At 38.5% G+C, this 25210-nt stretch overlaps 2 protein-coding genes and 1 pseudogene across 3 annotated transcripts; 1 reads left to right on the forward strand and 2 right to left on the reverse strand.

Annotated features, from left to right (window-relative positions):
• Positions 1–1020: 1020 nt before the first annotated feature.
• LOC311589530 (olfactory receptor 11G2-like) lies at positions 1021–1956 on the reverse strand (the record flags this gene model as incomplete). Its single annotated transcript, XM_084768059.1, has 1 exon — positions 1021–1956. One exon carries the CDS (start codon positions 1954–1956, stop codon positions 1021–1023), a length of 936 nt encoding a protein of 311 aa, XP_084624185.1.
• A 16042-nt stretch (positions 1957–17998) lies between these two features.
• Positions 17999–18937, reverse strand: LOC311589527 (olfactory receptor 11H6-like; the record flags this gene model as incomplete). Its single annotated transcript, XM_084768054.1, has 1 exon — positions 17999–18937. One exon carries the CDS (start codon positions 18935–18937, stop codon positions 17999–18001), a length of 939 nt encoding a protein of 312 aa, XP_084624180.1.
• A 1699-nt stretch (positions 18938–20636) lies between these two features.
• On the forward strand, positions 20637–24345 carry LOC311589138 (chromobox protein homolog 3-like; annotated as a pseudogene). Its single transcript has 2 exons — positions 20637–20705; positions 23855–24345. The product of its transcript is annotated as a chromobox protein homolog 3-like (transcript).
• Positions 24346–25210: the final 865 nt, after the last annotated feature.

Raw genomic sequence — 25210 nt, forward strand, 5'->3', positions numbered from 1 at the left:
CGTCCTTGGCTGGGGAGGCAGTATGTGGAGCCTCCCCCTTCCCCTGCTGCCCCCCCCCCCCCCCCGCAGATCTGTAGGCCTTGATGGCCTCCCTGTGGAGCTCCTGACCCTTCTGTGTCCTTCCATCCTCCGACTCTTCCATACAATCAGAAGAGGCTTTTTTATCTAATCGCTCTTCTGCTCTTCTTTAGAATGGTTAATTTAGAGAACTTTTATTCCCCCTTCTGGGGGCACATGTCTTTAAGATACAACAATCAAACAGCAGCATGCTCTTACCTCCCACAGTCTGTACGTGCAGGATCTTTACTTGTCACAGACAATGTAGTGTTTCCTTTGTATTAAGTCAATTAGCAAAATCAGATGTAGTTCCAACTACCACCTACCTATAGGTTGATCTCTGTTCACAGTCTGCGCTATCAGATCCCTTAGAGGAATAATTATTTTTTCTCTTGATAATATATACGCAATTCTTCTTGCTGTGTAAAACTCAGAATTTCTCCCCATGTTTACAATCATTTAGTGAATTGTTTGTGATACACATTATGGTTTAATGGCTATTAGAAACAAAATTGTTTTATTTTTCTTCTGCCTTGGTGGAGAGATTCGTTTTTGTGTCAGCAGAAGATTTGCTTGTAGATCCATTTTCATTTCCCCCACAAATCAAGCTCCTAAAAGTGGACAGTTGTATCACTAATAACCATAGAGACGGAGGTTATTTTAGCCATCACTTATACTCCTGAATGTCCTGGAAAACGATAAAAAATGAACAGTTTCCCAAGTGAAACTGTTGGCTTCTCTTCCTTTTCTTTCCTATTTGCTTTGTTTTTGGGACAAGCTCACATTACAGAGCTTAGACTGGCCTCAAACTTACAATCCTGCCATCATTTTAGCTTCTGGAGTTCTGGAGGTCCAGATCTGCACCATCATGACTGCTTACTTTCTTTCTTTCTTCTTCTTCTTCTTCTTTTAAAAAGCAAATAAGGCAAGATGAGAGTCTCTTTTAAAACAAAAGTGCAAGTTTTAAGTTTTCAGCAATTTCTTCATTGCTTGTTTCATGTCTTTGTTCCTCAGACTGTATATTATAGGATTAACGAGGGGTGTAACCACGGAATAAAACAGAGTCACAAGCTTCTGCATCCCAGGTGTGTGCTCAGATGTTGGGCTCACATACATGAGCATCACTGACCCATAGAAAAGAGAAACCACAGTCAAATGGGACCCACAAGTGGAGAAGGCCTTTCTTCGTCCAGCTGCTGAAGGGACCCTCAGAACAGCTCTCATAACTAGAACATAAGACCCCATGATAAAGAAAAATGGAATAAATAAAAGCAGGGAACTTAAAGTGGAACTAGTCAACTCTATTACAGAATCTTTCACACAAGCAAGGGCCAGCAGAGGGCCCGGGTCACATAGGAAGTGGTCGATCATTCTGGACCCACAGAAGGACATCTGGGAGATGATGATGATGGGAACAGGGAACCAGAGGAAACCAAGGACCCAGCAACCTATCACGAGGATGTTGCAGAGGCGCCCAGTCATGAGAGCAGGATAATGCAGCGGCCTGCAGATGGCGAGGTAGCGGTCAAATGCCATGACTGCCAGGAAAAAGCATTCTGTAGACCCCAAGGAGAAGAAGAAATAGAACTGCAGGAAGCACCCAGAGAAGGAGATGACCTTGGTGTCAGAGAGGAAGTTGGCCAACATGTTGGGGACTGTGGAGGTGACGTAGCAGATCTCCAGGAAGGAGAAGTTGGCCAGCAGGAGGTACATGGGGGTGTGGAGTCTCTGATCCCAGCGCACAGCGCAGATGATGGAAGCATTGCCCATGAGGGTGAGGAGGTAGGTGATGAAGAGGAGCACAAAGAGGAGGATCTGCCCCTCCCTGGGGCAGGGGAAGCCCAGGAGGATGAAGCCAGTGATGGTGCTGGAGTTGCCGGGGCTGCTGAGGGTTTTCATCTGTCTGTGACCTGGGAAAGAACCAGGAGAGATCAGATTTCCATTCAGAGATAAATTAGAATCAGGAAATGTTTATTAGTCATTGTCAATGAATGCAAAGATTTATATATCAAATGTCACTCTTTTGCTTGATCTTGAATCTTCATGCTGGGTATAGTTTTGGTCTGTAGGAGAGAAGATGCCAGAGAACATCAGTACAGACAGAGAGGTTTTCTTTGTGCAATGAGTGACCCTGTGTAAAGTATGTAAGTATGTAGTTTAATAAGTCATCAAGAAAACACTGTTCCTAGGGGAGTAAGGAGAAAATGGGAGAAAGGGAGGAATGGGAGGATACAAGGGATGGGATAACCATTGAGATGTAATATGAATAAATTAATAAAAAAATGTGCCAGCAGACAAAACAAAAAACAAAAAAAATCACTGTTCCAAGTACCTAGATGCCTTTGCTGTTGTCACAGTCACTCATCTGTATTTATGACAATTGCTTGCTCTCTCCTTATAATTTAATGCCATTTAAAAGCTATCACGTGCTTCTAAACAATCTTTCCTGGTTTTTCCTGTTTTTGTATTTCCCACAAATGGAATCGTCCTGTTAGTCTTTTGGATGGTGTTTTTTTGTTCAGCAGGAACTTTATGATACTTTTATGGCTCCATGTCTTATAGAATAAAACACATTCTATTTTTCCATCCTATTGTGGATAAATATTTTTATTTACTTACAGTATCAGTGACTATTTTATCATTTATCAACACACTATTAATCTCTGAACTGATATTTTTACTCCCATTGGCATGTGTCAATTCTGTCAATGTCCTTTTCTAGGGTGAATGTCTTTATCTCAGCCTGAAAAATGACAGAAGTTGTATTTTAACAAAAATTTCCCCCTATCTTTGTCACATTGGATGGCTCTTTTCTTGGAAATACAATTTTTTCAGAGTATATTGTCACAATAAACATGATTTACTTTCATCAGAAGGTATTGATTAAAACATCATGAAAGCTATCCACAAACTGTTTTAGTAGACCACTTTAGCATAGATTAAAACATACAAGCCACTCTGGGAAGTTCACTATATGGAGATCAGTCTGTGATCAGAATTATGACTTTAACTCATTGTTTCTTTTTAAATTTTACTTTGAATTTTTTCTTTTAATGATAATAGACTATTTTCTCATACAGTATACTGTGACCATAGTTTTCTCTCCCTCTACTTCTCCTATTTCCCCTTCTCCTCCCCTCCCATCCAGATCTAATCTCTTCCTGTCTTTCATTAGAGAAGAACAGGCTCCTAATAGCAACCAAACATGACAAAATAAAATACAAGATGAAGCAAATCTATCGTTTCAAATTTGGACATGGAAATCTGACAGAAGGAAAAGAGTCCAAGTAACAGACGAATGAGTCAATTCTCCTCATTCTCAGTCAGGAGTCCCATAAAAACACTAAGCCAGTAACTATAATATACACACAGAGGACCTGCTGGGGACCCATGTAGGCCCTGTGCTCATTGCTTCAGTCTCTGTGAACTCATATGTGCCTTGGTTATTTTAATTACTTCAGCAGATGTTTCTTAACCCCACTTCTTGCTTTTCTATGCTTCTCCTCAAAGATTACTCAAGAGTATACCAATAGATTTCTTTCTTTCTTTCTTTCCCCCTTTTTTCTTTTCTTTTTAAAAAAAAAATCAAGACAGGGTTTCTCAGTGTAGCGTTGGTGGTCCTGGATTTTCTTTGTAGATCAGACTGGCCTCAAACTCACGTGATTTCCTGTCACTGCCTCCCTGAGTGCTAGGATTAAAGATGTGCACCACCATGCCTGGCTAGCAATAGATTTCTAATGGAACTTCGTCAAGGGTTTATCAGTTTCTTTGAGAAATTACTTGTTTCTAAGTCATTGGGAATCATCTACATTTTGCCTGTATAAAAGCAATGAGAGGGAGGGAGGGAAGGAGGGAGGGAGGGAGGGAGAGAGAGAGAGAGAGAGAGAGAGAGAGAGAGAGAGAGAGAGAGACAGAGAGAGAGACAGAGAGAGAGAGAAAGAGACAGAGACAGAGAGAGACAGAGAGACAGACAGAGAGAGAGAGAGACAGAGAGAGACAGAGAGACAGAGAGACAGAGAGACAGAGGTCTCAGCTCATAGATGGTTGAGGTGTGGTTTTGGACAGAGACTTTAGGAGGAATATTATTTTCTGATATGTTGGTTCATGTTATCTGATAATGCAATCTGCCAATTTTGTTCAAGATATCTGTATTTTGCTTCTGTAAAAACATTTTTCCAACCATCAAGAGTAGATCCAGTTGAGGAATAGAATCAACAATTATACTTTCTGCAGTAGGTAATTGACTGTCTTTGTTATGACTATACATCATAAAAATTCTGTATCCTAATCTAGCTATGTGAAAGGTGGATTCTGTAATTGCTGGTACAGTATTAAATTAAGTGCCCTTGAAGAAATTAATAGTTAATTACCTTAAGAGAAAACTGACATAAAGCCACAGGAGATTTCTCTTTTGCGCAGTAAGTGACATTGTGTCTAATATGTAAGTATACAGTTTAATAAATTAATTTTATTGACTAGGGTCTTCCTCCCTTTTTATCTCCTCCTCTTCCTCATCCTTCTCCTTCTCTCTCTCCCAACCAGTGCTTGGGAGTAACTCAAAGCAGAATGACTATGGATGTTTATACTTCTACAAAATGGCTTTATGCTTTTCTAAGTTAATGATCCAAATATCTCTGATTAATAATCCTTCCGTAGATATTGAACTTGCTTGTTATAATCCTTTGTAAGTAGGATAGGCATAAGGAATATGAAAAATACCTTTTTGTTCTCTGGAATATAATATCAATCAATCTTAAGTTTTCTTTGAATGTTGACATAGTTATACAAGGAGTCTGACAGCAATTTATATGAGATTTTCAAAACAGGAAGCTGGTCAGGTGAAAGGCAGACTATCAGAAGAGAAGCAAGTCATAGTATTATTTGAAAATGGGATTAGTAGACTTATCAATTCTTTGGAACTTAGAAAATCTGCATAAAAGTTTCCTTCTTTGATCTTTATTCACTTTCATATTTTATCTGAACTTCAGTGACAGTAGGACTCATATAGGTAATAAAATTTCCCAATATTTTATTAGTTTATATCCTAACTTGTGTCCTTAATCATTTTAGCACTTCTGTTGTGGTAAGAACACATTTTGTTCCTTCTGTCATAAAATTACATCTTCTAAAATCTTACCACTTAGATTTTAAGGACGTATATCTAGAGATTGAGATTATATTTTAATTATAAAAGATTATCACATTTGGAGGTAAAATTTAAAACATGTATCAAAATTTAAATTTACTTTTTTATTATACTCTTTAATGAAAGATGAAAGATATTAAAACTCTAGGTATTTCTCCCTTGAATGGAAATCTAGTGTTAACGAATGGAGAACTGACACAGTGGGAAACTTGCTATAACCTATGAAGAAAATTTCCTAATTCTACATTTCATGAGGTTAAAAGAAAGTTCTTCTTAAGCATATAGGTTTATCATCAATTCAGAGGCAAGTCTTTTAATACTTTGAAAGCCAAATGATTTGATAGTTACTCAAAGTATTTTGCTATTTTGCAGCATATTCTAAAAAGCTGTAGTTTGGGGAATGCTTTGCTAACAATTTAGAAATACTTTTGCTATTTCTTTGAATAGTCTAATTGTCAAGAGGCTATTTTCATGACTATTTTAGTATTACACATCTTTTTCTATATTGACTCTCACAGCCAATTTGTCAATGCCTTATTGTTTCTATTGTGAAAACACGAATCACGTATTTCTCTTTTTCCACACTGTCATCTCCTAAGCTCACATTCTCACTGTTCCCCTCAAATTTCGTTACAAGCCTCCTTACTTCTATACTTGCTTTCTATATTTCAGTTTTCTGAACAGCATCATGATATTTAAAAAGCCCAAACATGTTAGACCTTGGAATAAAACTATTCCCTTTCAGAACAAGGCAGTTAATTCTCATAGAGCTTCTTTAGCAATGGGATGTGGAAATGATTCTGGTTAGCTAACACTGATTTCACTGAGAGTAACACTTTCAGCTAGACTGCACTGTTACTCACCTTGCATTGTTCAGCTCTTCTATGCAGGAGATGTGAGCTGGAGATCACCACAGAGCTCAACTGGAGTAATCAAGTACATGTCACACTAATTAAAAACAAAACAAAACCTAGGGATGGAGAAGATTAGTTTGGTGGAGTGCACTTGCCTAATTTATGCAAGGCACTGGTGTACATCCTTAGGAAAATACACACACACACACACACACACACACACACACACACACACACACACACACACGCTCCCACATTCTTTCCACAAGTCTAGTAGATTTACCTTCCACCAACTGTAGATTTAGTAAGCACAGATTTGACATCTGCTGAAGAACCCAGGGTATTTAGTACTAAGCTTTCTCTTGAGGGAATTTGTTTCCTTGTTAATTAGCCAACCACAGAAAAGATGTAAAGTCTATATGAATGAGCCAGGCTGTCTGTCATACAGTGTAAAAGAAAGATATTGCCTGGATATTTTAATTTTGCTTCAGTCTTAGGGCCAAAGAAGTTTTGTCTCCACATCCAGTCCAGATTCGTGTCACAAAAATAATTTTGTTCTCTTGTTCATTTGTGCAGAAACAGCAAGGGGATACCACGTATATAATGCTGAGTAACTATTTGTAGAAAATGACATTTAAGAAGGATAATTGTCCATATTGACAAGATTATGGTTAGTAGGAACAACTCTCAGAATTTGGAGCTAAGGTTTTTCTTTTCTTTACTAGCCATAGGGCACTCATCGGGTCAGCAGAAGTATGCCAGTTTAAAGGGCTGTGCAATCATCTTGACCAGCTTCCTGACCAGAAGGAGCTTCAGGAACATTGGGCATTGTCAGAAATTGAGAAAGCTGTGGATGCAGGCTATTATATTCTACAATTGTTTTATTTTTCTAAGCCTATATTATCTTATTACCTGTATCAGAAAAGGGAACCCAAGCTGAAGTATCTTGGAAGTTTGCCTTTTTATTCTTATTTTCTTAGAGTATGACAATTTTTAAAATAATAACCAGAGAAGAGGAAGATACGATGCCAGCGGGGAGGATGACACGTAAGACTCTTCACTGAGGAGGTGGAGTTATAAGCAGAGCCTGTCTGGAAGTCACTTGATCATTTCTTCAGGTCCTTGAGGATCCATTTACTGAGTCTCAAAGAACGAGAAGCATCGGGGGACAGCTCTGTGCTCGTTACTCACTTTCCTTAGGGTCCTGCTTAATTCCTGCCACCCCACCCCATGGGTGTGTGTTAGGTGATATATTTTGTGTTTCAAGCATCTCAAGGAAGTTTAATTAAAAAACAAATTAATAATCTTTTTGATTTATCATCCAACAACAATGTTTCAAAATCCTGTAAATGTACTTACCACACAGCCAATAAAGAATCTTTTCAACATGAAAGGAAGGAATTTATCATCTAATATGAAGGGAAAATATTGTAGTCATCTAACATTCACAGATGGCTTCAGTTTGTCTCTGCTTCTTTGGCACTAAGCTAAGGTCTGATGTTCTCGAAAATTTCTACTAGCCCACATTCTAAAAGCATATATTCCACCAAATTGGAAAATATATATGAAATGGATGCATGCCTCAGAGCCTCAGAGGAGGGCACAGAATTAAATTAAGATAGGACAACCAACTTAGGCCTCTAACATGTGAGAGATTGAAGCAAGATTAAAAAATGTTGCAGCTAAAGATGTTCAGGTCCACACAGATTCACTGATAAATTTGATGACCCTTAAGGAAGAGTCGACACCAACATTTCACAGATGGTCTTATAGATCAGAAAGGGAAAGACGAACACTCCTAAAGTGTTTCTAAGAAGTGAGTATTATCTAGCTAGCAAAGCCGGATGCATCAACAGTAAGCAAGAGAGAAAACTGTAGCCTGATTTCTCCCAATGAACAAACATGTCATTGGGAAAGTGTCAATAAAATACTTTCAAATCAAATTAGATAATGTATTAAAATTATCTGAACTTCAGTGACTTTATCATTCATAAAGATAATTTGTTTTCTTTTTTTCTTTTTTCTTTTGTTTTTTCTTTCTTTCTTTAAAAAAATTTTTTTATTAATTTATTCTTATTACATGTCAATGGTTATCCCATCCCTTGTATCCTCCCATTCTTTCCTCCCTCCCATTTCCCCTTATTCCCCTCTGCTCAAACTAAGATAATTTGTTTTATTTCAGAGATACTGAAGTGGTTCAACATATGCAATCCATAAACGTAGCGTGTAAATGAACTTTGAAACAAAAATCACATGACTTTCAGAATCCGTGCAGAAAAGGCGTTTGACAAAACCCCACACACCTTTTTAAGCTCTGAAGAAGAGAGGGAAGATCTTTTAACACAACAAAACCCATGTACAAGAAACCCACAGTCTGCATCATACAAAGCGTGGAAAACTGAAAGCATTTCCAGCAAAATTAAGAGTAACACAGATATTCACTTTCTCTATTCTTACTGAACACAGTGATTTAAGTGTTATACAGAGCAAGAAGGCAGAGAGAAATAAAAGAGACCAACAAGAAAAGAAGCAGTCAAAGCATCCTTGGGCGGTGGTTGGCATGGTAGGAAGATGCACCGAGGCTCACATATGTGACCACTTCGGCCCTGGTTGCAGTATTGCTGCAGGAGGTACGTCACTGAGGATGGGTTTTGAGTGCTCATAGCCGCAGCAGTCCTCCAGCTCCCTCTCTCTGCTTCATGTTTGCAGCTGAAGAAGTGATTTCTCAGCTTCATGCACCCTGCAACTTTGAACTCTTGACATCTGGAACCATAAACCAAGTTAAACACTATTCAGTTTTGGTCATGGGATTTCATCACAAAAAGTAACGGACACATCCTGTGTGCAGATGCCCAAAAGCAAATGTTCTGAGAAAGAGACCAGAAAAACAATTTCATCCATGATTGCCTCAAAACGGAAACAAAAATAAAGCAACAACAACAAAAAATAAGAAACAACAATAAAAAATAAAACCAGGGGTAAACATAATTCAGGAGGATAAGGACCCTTAAAAACCCCCAAAACATTTAAACACTCAAAAAGAAGGTCTGGAGAGGTGGATGGGTGTTTGAGGATTCACACACTGCTCCTGCAGAGGACCAAGTTTGATTCCTAGGACTCCCATTGGGCAGCTCACACCTCCTGTATGTCCAGCTTCAGGGGAATCTCACACCTCTAGCCTCTGTGAGTACCTGTGACCAGATGCACAAGCTCTTTGCATACTTATTATTACCAAAAAAAATCTTTAAAAAACACTCAAGAAAGAAATTACAGAAGATACACAAAGATGAAAAGACCTCTCATGTTCACGGATTGAAAGAATTAACATTGTGAAAGTGGCTATATCATATATTTAATGCAATCTCCATTAATATTCCAATGCCATTATCCTAGAAATAGGAGAAAATATCTTAAAATACACAAGGAAACACAAAAACTCCGGATAATCAAATAAATTCTAAGAAAATAGTAAACAAATTTAGCGATATAAGTGACACAGAATCGTCTTCCATAAATCAGTAATGTTTTAATACACGAGCAACAAATCCATGTAAAGCTTATGGATACAACCCCATTCTCAATGCCCTCAAAGAAAATAAAATGCCTAAGAATAAACCAAACCAAGGAAGCACAGGACCTCTACAGAGGAAGCACTGAAGAAATAAATAGAGAAAGACGCTAGGAAATAGAGAGCTAGTCCATCCTCATGCACTGTTAGACACTGACATGGCCACTCTTCCAACCGTATGTACAGGTTCGATGCAATCCCAATCAATATTCTCACCTCATTCCTTGCAAAAAAATCTATTCTAAAATTCTCATGGGACACAAGTAGGCAAAACAGTCCTGTGAAGAAGAACAACACTGGAGATATTAAAATTCCAGATCTTAGGATATAGTAAAGAAACATAGTAATAAACACAATGACAGCACTGGCACAAAACCAGACACATTGACCAAAGAAACAAAATTTAGGACCCAAACATTAGCACATGCAACTTCAGCTATGTAACAGTTAGCAAAGACACCAAAGCCATATGCTGGAAAAAAGAAACCTCTTTAACAAATGGTGCTAGGAAAATCAGATGCCCATTTGCTGAAGAATGAAAGTAGACATTTATCAATTACCTTGCACAAAAACAAATGGATCAAAGACCTAAATCTAAAACCAGAATCACAAAAAGAACCCTCCCTCACAAAAACCCCAACCAACCAACCAATCAACCAACCAACCAACCAACCAACCAAAAAAAAAAAAAAACCCCACAAAACCTGAATCACTTAAATTACAAGAAGAAAACGTAGGCAGGCCCATGCCTTCGTCAACTGAGGGACATTTAGGTTGTTTCCAGTTTCTGACAATTATGAATAAAGCTGCTATGCGCATAGTTGAGCAAGTAGCTTTGTGGTGTAGTGGAGCATCCTTTGGGTATATGTCTAGGAGTGGTATAGATGGGTCTTGAGGTAGATCTATTCCTAATTTTCTAAGAAATGCTATATTTATTTCCATAGATGCTGTACAAGCTTATACTCTCATAAGCAATGGACAGTGTTCCTCTTGCTCCACATCCTCGCCAGCATGTGCTATCACTTGAGTTTTTGATCTTAGCCATTCTGATAGCTGTAAGATGGAATCTCAAAGTATTTTTAATTCGTATTTCTCTGATGACTAATGACATTGAACATTTCTATAAGTGTTTCTCGGCCATTTGATGTTCCTCTGTAAAGGATTCTGTGTTTAGCTCTGTACCTCATGTTTTAATTGGGATGTTTGGCTTGGTGATGGTTAATTTCTTGAGTTCTTTATATATTTTGGACATTAGCCCTTTGTTGGATGTAGAGTTGGTGAAGACTTTTCCCCAGTCTGTAGGCTGCTGTTTTGTTCTGTTGACAGTGTCCTTTGCCTTACAGAAGCTTACCAGTTTTATGAGGTCCCACTTATTAATTGTTGATCTTAGATCCTGAGCTGTTGATGTTCTGTTCATGAAATAGGCTCCTGTGCCAATGAGTTCAAGGCTCTTCCCCACTTTTTCTTCTTACAGACTTAGTGTATCAGATTTTATGTTGAGGTCTTTAATCCACTTGGACTTGAGTTTTGTGCAGGGTGATGAATATGGGTCTATTTGCATCTTTGTACATACAGACATCCAGCTAGACTAGCACCTTTTGCTGTATGTGGTATCTTTTTCCCCCCATAGTTTGGTTTTGGCTTCTTTGCCAAAAATCAAGTGTCCATAGGTGTGTGGGTTTATTTCTGGGTCTTCAATTCGATTCCACTGATCAACTAGCCTATTTCTATGCCAGTACCATGCTATTTTTTTTATTGCTATTGCTCTATAGTACAGCTTGAGATCATGGGTGGAGATTCCTCTGGAAGATTTTTTATTGTACAGGATTGTTTTGGCGATTCTGGAGTATTACTCAGCCATAAAAAAGTGATATCATGAAATTGCAGATAAAGAAACGAAACTAGAAAAATTATCTTAAGTGAGGTGACCCAAATCCGGAAAGAAAAATATGGATATTAGCTGTTAAGTAAATAATCAAGTTACAATCCACAGACCCAGAGAGGTAAAGAGGAGGATTCCAAGGGGGGAAAACATAGAATAGATTTTGAATGTGTACTGGTGGAAGATATGGATGGAAGCAGGAGGGATCAGGTGAGTGGAGAGGATGGAGAGAGAGAGAGAGAGAGAGAGAGAGAGAGAGAGAGAGAGAGAGAGAGAGAGAGGGGGAGGGGGAGGGGGAGGGGAGGGGGAGGGGGAGGGAGAGGGGGAGGGAGAGGGAGAGGGAGAGGGAGAGGGAGAGAGAGAGTGTTAGGAGAGATGGCTGAAAATGTGCATTATTATGGAGTTGATGGGGGATCTTAGGGCAGTGGAGGCTTCCTAGAATCTATGAGAATCACCTTACGCGTTAGGACTCCTAGTAATAGAGGACATGGAGTCTGAACTGGTCATCTTTTGTAGCTTGCATTCAGTTGAGCTGTTGACCAAGAGAGATCCCTAAATAACCTAGGCTGATGCTAGGGCAGAGGGTCACTCTAAAAAAGCTGACAGTGGGCCCCCATTCTTGGGGATAACATCTAAACAGTTCATTGAGTGTAAAGAAGTGGATCCTATGTAGCCATCACCCAGACATTCTAGTCTCTTGGCATGAGAAGGTATTTTATAGGCTATGAAAAGAGAAACTTGGACATCAAAACATACAGCCACAAAGTCGTTCACCTACAATCTGTCCTGCCTACAAGATGTGCTGAGACAATAGTGGTGCAGAACTTGCGAGAGTGGTCAACTGATATATGGTTTAACTTGAGGCCCATGCCACAAGAGGGAGCCCAGGCCCTACACTGCCTGGATGGCCCAGAGACTGAAGTCAGTGGCACATTCTGATGTTGGAGGCCCTGTGGATGTCCATAGTTTGTGCTTTTATCAGAAGCCATGTGGAAGTAAACGATCTGGGCTCCCACTGACTGTAAAGGACAAGAAAGCTACTTTTGTATCAGTAACAATGATTGCAGACTCATAATTGGTAAATAGAGTCGTAGAAGACTTCTGTGTCAACCATTATCATCCCCCAAAGTGACAGCCTAGACAGGAAGCATTGAAAATAACTCTTAAAATTGTGATAAGGATGATGAAGTGTAGCTCTCCACGACTGATGGCTTCTGGCAGTGAAGTGGGTGGGGAAGGATTCTGCTTCCTTTAAGGAGCTGGTTACTGGGAGCTTGATTGCTCTTCAGTAAGTATATGGACACCACAAATTGGACTTGTGGGGTTTTTCTTCACTTTTCTGGGTGAGGTAGATTACAAGAGTTTGGGGATGACCTGAGAGGATGGAGAAGTGAGTGTGATTGGGGTGCATTATATGAAGTTTACAATCAATAAAAATACATTAGAAAAATGAATCATTGGGTGAACCTCATTGGGAAGGTTTATATAGGAATCAATATTTCAGGACTCCATCTTCGTACTGTTGAATTGGCATCTACACTTTGGTGTCTTCCTCAGATGTATATTAAAGATGTTTTGTCTGAATGCTTCTGAGTCATATTAATTAGTATTATATGTAGAACTTCCTATTGACAGAAGCATTCTCTGATGACATCCATTCATCAGTTGTAGGACATTTAGGTAGTTTCCATTTCCTTGCTATTATGAATACAGCAGTAATGAACATGGATGAGCATGTATCTAAGGAGAATGAGGTTGAGTCCCTTGGGCATATGCCAAAGACTAGTACATATGGGTTGGAAGGAAGGTTTAATGTCAGAGACCTAAGGACAAGTTGTAGAGGCTATGCTTGACAAAGTTCCAGAGACCTCCAGCTGTCCAGCATGATCTCTAGACCTTGGGGCCTGCACCCATACCTGGGTGGACTTGAGAACTTTCCGTGGATTGGTTTGTGAATATTTTATTGAGTATTTCCACATCAATGTTCATGAGGGAAATCTGTCCATAATTCTCTTTGTTTGCTGAATCTTTCTATGGTTTGGGTATCAGGGTGACAATGGCCTCATAAAATATGCTTGCCAATATTCCTTCTGTTTTTACTCTGTGAAACAATTTGAGGAGTATTGATATTAAGACTTCAAAAATCTGGTAGACTTATGCACTAAATCTGTCTGACCCTGAAGTTTTTGTTTTGTTGTTGTTGAGAAACTTTAAATAACTGCTTCTATTTCCTTGGTGGTTATAGGTTACAGCATATCTCAAAAACATGATGAGCATCAAAGAACCTCCTTGTGTAGATGCCTTCATATATGGCAAACTAGCTACTGGGAAAAATGTCATTTCTTCCACAGACAGAATTCTGTCTGAAAATGGGCAAGCTTGGATGCAAGCAGAGTTGATGGCCAAGTTCTGCCAAGTCAGAGGAAGCAAGTCCTCAATAGGCCCTGCCTCACAAATATGTCTGTGATATATATTGGTCCAGAAGGCTGAAGATGATGTTCCAACATTATAGAGAATTTTGGGTGACTGTTCAGGCAGCAAACTGCCTATGTCATTTTTGCCCCCTTATTTTGGAAGCTGCTAATCTGCACTTCTGGTTCACTCAAGTAATTAAGTTTTATTCATTCTCAAGTTTCTGATGGGGTTGAAGACCAGATAGTTTAGTCCTACAATTAACCTTAGTTGTTTAGGAGTTAAAATGCTTTTAGATCAAGATAGATGTTTTAAGTTGTTAGAGATGAGATATGGTAGATATTGATTCTCATTCAGAATTTTAGAATCTCCAAGATAGGAAAGATGTTTTCTGTAAGGTTGCCAAATACAACTAGCCAAAACACCATGAATGTAACATTCATATAATCCCTGATTGTTTCATGGTTCTTCTTGATGTATGTACTTTAAAAATTTATATGTAATAATATAAATAAATATGCCAAAAATCTTAAAAATGAGAATATCTAGAACATTGAAATTTTTTAAATAACTGCTTCTATTTCCTTGGGGATTATAGGTTTATTTAAATTGTTTATCTGATCTTGATTTAATTTTGGTAAGTTGTATCTAATAAGAAAAATTATCATTTCTTTTAGATTTTCAAGTTCTGTGGAATACAGGCTTTTGATGTATGACTTAATTATTCTTTGGATTTCTTTGGTGTCTGTTGTTATGTCCCCCTTTTGTCTCTACTTTTGGTAATTTAGATATCATTTACCTACCTTTTGGTTAGTTTGGCTAAGGGTTTGCCCATCTTGTAAAATTTTCTCAAAGAACCAACTCTTTGTTTCATTGATTATTTGTATCATTGTCTTTGTTTCTATTTTACAGATTTCAGCCTTTTGTTTATTTCTTGCCATTTACTCTTCTTAAGTGAGCTTGATTCTTTTTTCCCTTGAGCTTTTAGTTGTGCTATTAAGTTGCTAGTATGATATCTCTCCAATTTCTTTATGTAGATGCTTAGTGCTATGAGATTTCATTTTAGCACTGCTTTTTAACATGTTCAACAAGTTTGGGTATGTCGTGCATTCATTTTCATTGAATTTTATAAATTTTTAAATTTATTTCTTATTTCTGCCTTGATCTAGTTATCATTCCATAGGAAGTTGTTCAGTTTCCATGAATTTGTCAAAATCCAGATTTGATTTGTCATGGTCTGTTAGGGAGCAGTGAGTTATTTCAATTTTCCTGTATCTGTTGCAACTTGCTTTGTGGCTGAACATGTTGTTAGTTTGGAGAATTCTCTGTGAGGTGCTGAGAAGGACTTCTATTCATTTGTGTTTGGGTGAAATGTTCTGTAGTTATCTTTTAAGTCCATTTGGTTCATAATGTCTGTTACCTCCGTATTTCTTTGTTTAGCTTTGTTTAGCTTTTGTCTGAGTCATCTTTCTGTTGGTGAGAGTATGGTATTGAAGTCTCCCATTATCAGTGTGTGAGGGTCAATATGTTTTAAAAGCTGTAATAGTGTTTCTTTTAAAAAAGTGGGTACCTTTGTGTTTGGGACATAGATGTTAAGAATTGAAATGGCATCTTGGTAGATTTTTCTTTGATTAGTATGTGGTTTCATACCCCATCTCTTTAGATTAATTTTGGCTTGAAGTCTATCTTATTAGATATTAAAATGGTCACATCCACTTGCTTCTAATGTCTATTGGCTTAGAACATATTTTTCCAACCCTTTACCCTGAGGTAATGTCTATCCTTGAAGTTGAGGTGTGTTTCTTATATGCAGCAGAAAGATGGATCCTGTTTTTGCAGCCATTGTTAGTCTGTGCCCTTTTATTGGAGAATTGAGGCCATTTATATTGAGAGATATCAATGACTAAGCATCATTAATTCTTTATATGTTGTTGTTGTTGTGTATATGCATTTGTATGCTTCCTTCTTTTTGTTTTGCTAGTGTGAGATTACTTATTTATTATTTTGTGTGTTTTCATTGGTGTAGTTAACCCTCTTAGCTTGGAATTTTCCTTCTAGCACAATCTGTAGGGCTAGATTTATAGATTGATATTGTTTAAATTTGACTTTATCATGGATTATCTAATTTTCACCATATGTGGTGATTGAATGTTTTACTGGGCTTAGTAATATGGTTTGGTATCTGTGGTATCTTAAGAGTCTGCAGCACATTTGTTCAGAGTCTTCTGGCTTTTGTGTCTCCATTGAGAAGTTAGGTTTAATCTCAATAGGTCTGCCTTTATATTTTACTCATTTTCCTTGCAGCTTTTAAAGTTCTTTTTTTCTGTACGCTTGGTATTTTGTTATTACATAGTGAGGGTCTTTGCTAGTCTAATCTATTTGATATTTTGTATGCTTCTTGTACCTTTATATGCATCTCCATGTTTAGGTTAGAAAAATTTTCTTCTATGATATTGTTAAAATATTTTCTGTGACTTTGAGCTGGGATTCTTTCTCAATTCTTATTATTCCTAGGTTTTGTGTTTTCGTAGTGTTTCCAGAGTTTCTTGATGTTTTGTGTCAGGAAGTTCTTTATATTTAACATTTTCTTTGACAGATGTATTCATTTCTTCTAAAGTGCCATCAATGCTTGAGATTCTTTCCTCCATCTCTTGTATTCTGTTGGTAACGCTTGTCCCTGTAGTTCTTGTTTGCCTTCCTGAATTCTTTATTCTCTGTGTTTTACCTCTGTGTTTTCTATATCACTTCTATTTCTATTTTCAGGTCTTGAGTAGTTTTGTTAATTTCCTTCAACTCTTTTTTTTTCTTTGCTTTCTTCAAGAAATTTATTCATTTCCCCAAATTGTTTCTTTTTTTCCCTAGATTTCTTTAAGGGAATTATCTCTTTTCTCTTAAGGGCCTTTTTCTCGTTCTTCATCAATGTTGAAATATACAGGGCCCATTATGGCCTATTATGGATAGCTGGACTCTTGTGGAGAAACAGTGCCTTGGATATTGTGGATTGTTTTCTTATTTTGGTGTCTGGGCTTCTGGATTTGGAGTGATTGTAGATCTAGGTGATTATTTATGTGTTTGTCTTTGTTGGAGAGTGCTTTGCTCCTTGGTTTTTATTTATTCTCTGGATTTTACAGAATGTTGGCCTTGTGTTGCCTGTTTTATTGACCTGCTCAGCTGGTACGTTCAAGGGGAATGCTTGCTAGTGTTAGAAGCTAGGGGAGAAGGAGATGGTCTTTTGCAGTGCTAAGAGTTAAGGGTGACCCTGAGGATTGGGTCTGGGCAAACAGAAGGAGTGGAGAAGAATGAGGGACCAACCACCTGTCTTCTGGCAGGAATGCTCTATGGTTTGATCAGAATGTGTTCACTGAAGTTGAAGGCTGGGACACAGCGATGAGTTGGGTAGGGGGTGCTGTGGGGTCCACTGGAGGCATGGACGGTGGGAGAGGGTGATGCAGCAGGCGTTCTGTGGCAATGCTAGGGGTGGCACTGAGGATTTGGTCTGGGTTAACAGAGAGAGAGAGAGAGAGAGAAAGAGAGAGAGGGAGGTGGGGGGGAGGGAGGGAGAGAGAGAGAAGAGAAGAGAAGAGAAGATCTGCATTGCATGCATTCTGCATGGTCTTTTTTTATTTAAATTTACTTAGTGACATTTATGCGTTATGTTTGTTTCCAAATGACAGCAACCAGTACAGTGTAATTCCTGTTTTCAAGGAACTTGCAATCCAATAAGGATGGAAAGGCACGAAGAAACAAACTGTCAGATGCTAACTCGTATCACAAGAGATAAAGAAAGGCCTATTAAAGACAATATGCATAGAAAATACAATGAATTCTGCCAGAGGAAAGGGCACACTAATGGCATGGCACTTACAATTTTAAAGTGCCTCCCTTTGAAAAGTTTACATCTACTTGCTAGTTTCTCAGCTCATTAATGACCTGTGTCTTTAGGCTTCTGAAATTGCCACATAAAGTACTTTACAAAAAAAATTCATTATTGTTCTGCGATGCACAAACTTGTGGTCACACGTTGAACATGTCTGGGACTCTAAATTCATTTCAAATAACTAACTAATAGCAAAAATCTCCTAGGAACCTCCTATAACTTTTTTCAAGGCATCTTTCATTTCTTTATTTCGGAGGCTGTAGATCATGGGGTTGAAGAAAGGAGTTAAAACTGAGTAGAACAAAGTTGTGAACTTTTGCATGCCCTTTGCTTGTCCTGATCCTGGTTTTACATATGTTATCATGACTGAGCCATAAAATAGAAATACAACAGCCAGGTGTGATGAACAAGTTGAGAAAGCCTTCTTTGAGCCAGCAGAAGAGGGCATCCGTATCACAGCCCTCAGCACTAAGGTATATGAACCAATAATGTAAAAAAATGTGCCAAAGATAAGGAGGGAACTCATAGTGCCACAGATGAGAACAGTGCCTGGGATTGGGACACAGACTGAAGCTAGGGCCAGCAAGGGACCTAGGTCACAAAGAAAGTCATCAATCACATTTGGCCCACAAAATGGCAGCTGAGTGACAAGTATCACTGGGATGAGAAACCAGAGGAAGCCATAGACCCAGCAGAATATAACTAAGTTGCCACAGAACCTAATGGTCATAAGAATAGGGTAGTGCAGTGGACGGCAGATGGCCAGGAACCTGTCATAGGCCATGATAGAGAGAAATAAACATTCAGTTGTGCCCAGGGAGAAGAAGAAGTACAACTGAAGCAGGCATCGAGGGAAGGAGATGGTTTTGGTTGTGGAGAGGAAGTTGACCAGCATGTTTGGCACATCCGAGTTGACATAGCATATCTCCAGGAAGGAGAAGTTGGCCAGCAGGATGTACATGGGGGTATGGAGCCGGTGATCCCAGTGGACTGCATACACAATTGCCATGTTTCCAAGCAAAGTCAAAATGTAAATCATAAAGAATATGGAGAAAAGCAAGATCTGTATTTCTCTGCGGCAAGGAAATCCTAAGAGGATGAAGTGACTCACAGTGTGGGAGGTATTTCTGGCGAAGGTCATTGTTGTCTATTCTGTGAAGATTACAGATCCAGAAATTATGTTTCATGACTCCTCTTCAAGAGAATACATCACGTTCCTGGCTGTAGAGAAGGACACCCAGAACCATGTTTTCAATTTGATGTTTGATCGAAAACACCTATAGCATTGTTGTTGAGATAACCTACGTATTTATATTCACAATTAGAATCCATTGCTCAGTCAACATAGTAGATATCAATAGTATTGTGAAACCTTCAACAAATTTTCCTTGGAATTAAAATAAATGTGAAAATGAACTTATTTCCTCTCTCATTCCTCAGCATGAAGTTAACCTTGGAGAACACTGGTCTAGACAACTCTGAGAACTGTCTGGCAAAAGTTAAACTGATATTTCAAATTCTTACTTATTCACTTATAAAGATAAGAATCTCAGCCATCTTATAATTTAAAGAACACGGAGGATAGAAAATGAGGTTTAAGTTTGCAGATGTCACCATCTTCTCCAGAGTCTAGCCTAGTCATTCTCCAGGACCTTTCCATCCATGCCTTCTTCCAAACCCAGATATAGCTTAGGTCCCACATTAATCCCAAGGCTTGGTTGGCCACCCACTCCTATACATTCTCTTGGGTTCATCCAGGAGCCACCCTACCTGCTACCACAAACAGGTCCCTTCTGCAATGCATCCAACCACTCTACTCATTCAGATCTCCTTCCTTCTCCTCCTCCTCTTCCTCCTCCTCCTCTTCCTCCTCCTGTTCCTCCTCCTCCTTCTCCTCCTCCTTCTCCTCCTCCTGTTCCTCCTCCTCCTTCTCCTCTTCCTCCTCCTTCTCCTCTTCCTCCTCCTTCTTCTCTTCCTGTTCCTCCTCCTCTTCTTCCTCCTCCTCCTTCTTCTCCTCCTCCTCCTCTTCTTCCTCCGTCTTCTCCTCCTCCTTTTCCTCCTCCTCTTCCTCCTCTTCCTCTTCTTCCTCCTCCTCCTCCTCCAGGGGCTAGCCTGGAGAGTCTCCCTGACCTTCCTGTGAACACCTTCTCTCCAAAATGCCGTGTTGGGCCCAGGTCCCACATCCAGTCATTTTTTTATAGTCTAGCCACACATACCAGCACTGCTGGACTTTCCCTACAATTCTGCCAAACCACAGGCCTTTCTATGACACATCCAACCTTTCCACATAGCCTGATATGCTCCTGTATTCCAGGCTTGGATGCGGAAACATATGCCAATCAGTCCAGTTCCCTCTGTCCATCTGGCTTTATTTCACCAAAACTATTTTTCAACCTCTAGGCCCAACCTGCCAGCACATCCTGTCTCCTGCCCCAACCTGCTCTGTCCACATCAAACTTAGAACTAATGAAAAACGTCCACATGCTGAGAACTCATCACAAAAAATACCAACAATATGAAAGAACAAGTCAGTACCCTTTCCCCAAAACCCACCAGTCTTGTAGACATGTTTGCCAATGAGAATGTCCTAGATGAATCTCAGGACAGAATTTCAAAGAACAATGATAAGCATCATGAAAGAATTCAGGGAGGGAGCTTATAGAAGACACAAGAGCATGGCTCAGTGAACTTAGGAAAAAGGAACTCAAGGAGAATAAATGCCTGAGTGATGTCAAAGAAGAAAGAAAGCACAAGAGTGATGGAAGAGGCAGAGGCAACACAAGACTTGAGAATGGAGTTAGAAACACTGAAGAGGACTCAAGCTGAATTGAAAAAACACAATGACTAATCTGGAAAACTCAAAGGAAAGCCTTAGAAGTACAATGAATCAAACAGAAGTAGAATGTCAGGTATTCAGAGTAGTAAAGATCTAGGCCAAAATAAGCAGAGAACACGAGGAAACAAAAACAAAAGCAAAAATGCATGAAAAAACAAGGAGAAAAAACAGAAAAGAAACATGCAGTAAATGTGGAACACGATGAATAAAAATTCAAACCTTGAAATTATGGAGAGAAAAATTCCAAGTCATTCCAATGGTACAGACCAGACTTTTCAGCAAGGTCATACCCAGAGTAAGAAAAGATACCCATACTGATAAAAGAAGCACATCAACACTAGTAAGAAAAATTCTTACAGAATTATTATATTTAAAACACTAAATATATGTAACAAAATGTATTAAAACTGCAAGATAAAAATTCTAACTCATATATCAAAAACAGCAAGACAAAACAAAAAACCACAAACTAAAACCAACCAAGCAAACAAACCAAACCCAAACCCCAACCAAACCAAAATAGCCCCTCAAAGCAAAACAAAGACAAACAAAAATTAAAAGCCACCCCATCAGAACAGTTATTGATTTCTCAGTGGAAGCTTCTTTCGAAAGCCAGAAGAGCCTGGAGCCATGCATTTCAAGTCCTAAAAGACCATGATGACCAACTTACACTAATATACCCAGCAAGATTATCTGCCATAACTGAAGGAAAAAGAAAAAAATTATAATATAAACAGACTAAAAATATATCCAATAAATGAAACCTAAGGAAAATAGAGGAAATTCTATTCGGCTAAACAGAGGAATGAGCATAGCACGCAGACTGGAAGAAATACAAGACCAAAGTTATTTAAACAGAGATAATACTAAAAACAAACAAACAAACAAAAAATCGACAACAGATTGCTTGCAATTAGCATACACATTCCAACAATAACTTTAGCTATCAGTGGTCTCAATTATCCAATCAAATGACACAGGCTGACTAAATGGGTCAAAAAACAAACGTTTGTGGGCTATCTTTGCATTCAGTTATTTTCGTTCATGGTGTTCCACGTTGCCTGTATGCTCCTTTTTTGTTTCTTTTTTCCTTATTTTTTCATGTCTTTTTGCTCTTGCTTTTGTTTTTTGTGTTCCCTGATTATTTGGTGTAGATCTTGACAACTCTGAATGCCTGACATTCTGCTTCTATTTGATTTGTTCTAGTTCTAAGATAGGCACAAGGTTAGAGTAACATGCTGGAAAAACTATTCCCATCAAATGGGACAAAACAGCAAGCGGGCATCTTGCTTATTACTTGACATAAAGGACTTCAAACTAAAACTAACAAAACTAGAAGGGGCATTTTATTCTAATCAATGGAACAGTTAGCCAAGAAGGCATTACTATCCTAAACATTTGTGCACCAAATCCAGGGGCATCACATTTTATAAAAGACATACTACTGGATTTAAAGACACCAGATTGGTAGCCTGCTGTCCTTCCTCTGAGTGCCACCAGGTCTCCCCATCCAGGGGACATGGTCAAATATGAGGCACCAGAGTTCCTGTGAAAGTCATACCTGACTCTCCACTCAACTGTGGAGAATGTCCTGTCCATTGGCTAGATCTGGGTAGGGCTTTGAAGTTTACTGCCTGTATTGTCCTTGGCTGGAGCCATAGTTTGAACAGGACCCCTGGGCCCAAATCTACCTATCGTAATGATACCCTATGAGCATATAAAGGGGGAGGAAGTCCTCCTCAGTCACAGTCATAGGAGAAGGGACTAAGGGGAAAATGGGAGGGAGGGAAGAATGGGAAGATACAAAGGATGGGATAGCCATTGAGATGTAACAAGAATAAATTAATAAAATAAAATTAAAAAAGTAAAGACACCCAGATTAACATTAATCCATTAATAGTACGTGATTTCAACACCCTACTTTCTCCCATAGACAAGACATCTAGACAAAAAATAAATAGAAAAATAAGAATTAGCTAACACCATACACCGAATGGAATTAGCAGATATCTACAAATGTTATACCAAAGCCCAAATAGTAAGACACCTTACTCACCATCATATGGACACCTTTAAAAAATGACCATGTACTTGGACATAAAAGAAATCTTTAAACCCTCAAAAAGACTCAAGTTATTAACTGTATTATATCTAGCCACTTTAAAAAAATACCTTAAAATTCACTGCAAACAAAACTCTAGTAGAAACACAGAGTCATGGAGATTAAACGGTTCATTACTGGATGATGGATTGGTCAGAGAAGAAATCAAGAAGGGATAAGAAATTCCTTGGAAATACATGAAAATAAAGACATAACACAACAAAATCTTGGGGACAAATTGAAGACTATTGAACCAAAACTTACACCTCTAAGTGCCTTCAGTAAAAAAATCAGAAAGAGCACAAAAACAGCTTAATGATGCAATTTAAAAAGTTGGAAAAGCAAGAAATAACCAAGTTCAAACCCAGTAAACGGCAAGAAATAATAATAATAAAACAGAGCAGAGATCAATGAAATAGATAAAATCCAATTCAAACAATCAGTAAGGAAGACTAAGAATCAGAAATTAATAGGAAAACATTTCAATGGACACCAAAGAAATGCAATATATGATGAGGATGTATTTTAAGGAGCTGGATAGCCTAAAGAAACAGATAAATTTCTAGGTCTATCCACACCAAAAAATTAAGCCAAGAAGAAATCGACGACCTAAACAGACACATAACAAATGAGGAGATTGAAATAGTAAAACAAACAAACAAGCAAGGAAGCAAGCACAAACAAAAAACTTTTCAGCTAAAAAAAAAAGTACATAGCCAGATAGATTCACAGCAGAATTCAAAGAGATCTACATTTTATCCTTTACAAACTATTAAGAAAATTGGAAACAGAAGAAACACCCCAAAGTTCTTTCTGCAAACCATTAACACTCTAACAGCAAAAGTAGATATAGATGTAACAACCAAAAATTCTCAGGCCAATATTCCTGGTGAAAAAAGACTGAAATTTACTTGAAAATATGTGATAGCCCTTCGGATGTGGCTGAGCTGCAACGCACAGCAGGGACATGCTGCAGATCCGCTGTTCTGAGCATCTGAATGGTGAACTCTTCAAATAGTCAATTAGATAAAATATGGCATTCAATAAAAATACATTGAAACCATCATCATCATCATCATCATCATCATCATCATCATCATCAACAACAACAACAGCAATAGAATGGGAAGAGTAAAAATGTTGACTTTGTGGTAGAAAAAGTACTGCACCGCGGTGTTGTGAAAGGGAAGGTGGAGTGCTTCCTGAAGTGGAAGGGGTTCACAGATGCTGATAACACTTGGGAACCAGAAGAACATTTAGATAGTCCAGAATTAGTTGAAAGATTTCGTAATTCTCAAAAAGCTGGTAAAAAGAAAAAGATGGTACAAAAAGGAAATCCTTACCTGACAATGAATCTGCTGATAACAGATCGAGGAAGAAAAGAGATGCTGCTGACAAACCAGGGGGCTTTGCCAGAGGTCGCAATTCTGAACGAATAATCGGTGCCGCGGGCAGCAGTGGAGAGTTAATGTTTCTCATGAAATGGAAGGACTCGGACAAGGCTGACTCGGTGCTGGCAAAGGAGACAAATGTCAAGTGTCCTCAGATCGTCGTCGCCTTTCATCAGGAGAGGCTGACTTGGCATTCTTGTCCTGAAGACGAAGTGCAGTAATTGTCTGTATATATTTGTGTGTGTGTGCAAAATCTGGATCTTGGGTTTTGAGTTACTAGTGTGAAAACATAGCGTTCTAATGAACACCAAGTTTGCTATGCTGGTTTTGAAAGTATCCACAGTGGTTGGGCTATTACTGAGTTTTGTTTTGCACCACGAGGCACTGATTCTATTGAGCAGATAAGAGCTTTCTGTAGTTGCCTCCTATAACAATAGAATGTTTGATACCATGTTGTATTTCCTCAGCTTTGAAAAACAGCTTCTCTTAAATGCTGGGGAGAATTTACAGTCATTATTCGATCAGAACTTATTTTTAGCTGGGACACAGAAGGACCATTCTGGGTTTTCATTTGTATGCATGTATGTGCATAAAACACATAACTAATTTTTGTTCTGCCTTTTTTTTAATACTCAAAAAAACTAAAGATGAAAACACAAGTTGATGAGGTTACATCGTTGTGAATATTTTCCTTGCCATTACCTTTCCAATTAAGCAGGTTCTGTAATTTATTTGATAGTTTTAAAAACAACCACATCAGAATTTATGTATTATTAAATTTATTTACAAAATTTTATCCATACCAACCCCCGTACAGAAAATGGAATTAGATAAAGTAGTAGTATGATTTAATGACAAGACTTAAGTTGAGTATGGTGGCTCATGCCATTAATCCCAGCACTCTGGAGGCAGATGGATCTCTGATTTAGAGGCCGGACTGGTCTAGGAGCAAGTTCTATGTCAGATGAGACATGTAAAGTTTCCTCTGGTGAGGAACCTTTGCAGAAAGTTGAAGTCTGTACTAAAAGGGTATGATTCATGGAATTTGTTTGCTGTGGAGATGGAATCATGGTTAGAGATGTTGGC

The sequence above is a fragment of the Acomys minous genome (assembly GCF_964271855.1).
Source record: "Acomys minous genome assembly, chromosome: 18".
In the NCBI taxonomy this organism is placed as follows: domain Eukaryota; kingdom Metazoa; phylum Chordata; class Mammalia; order Rodentia; family Muridae; genus Acomys; species Acomys minous.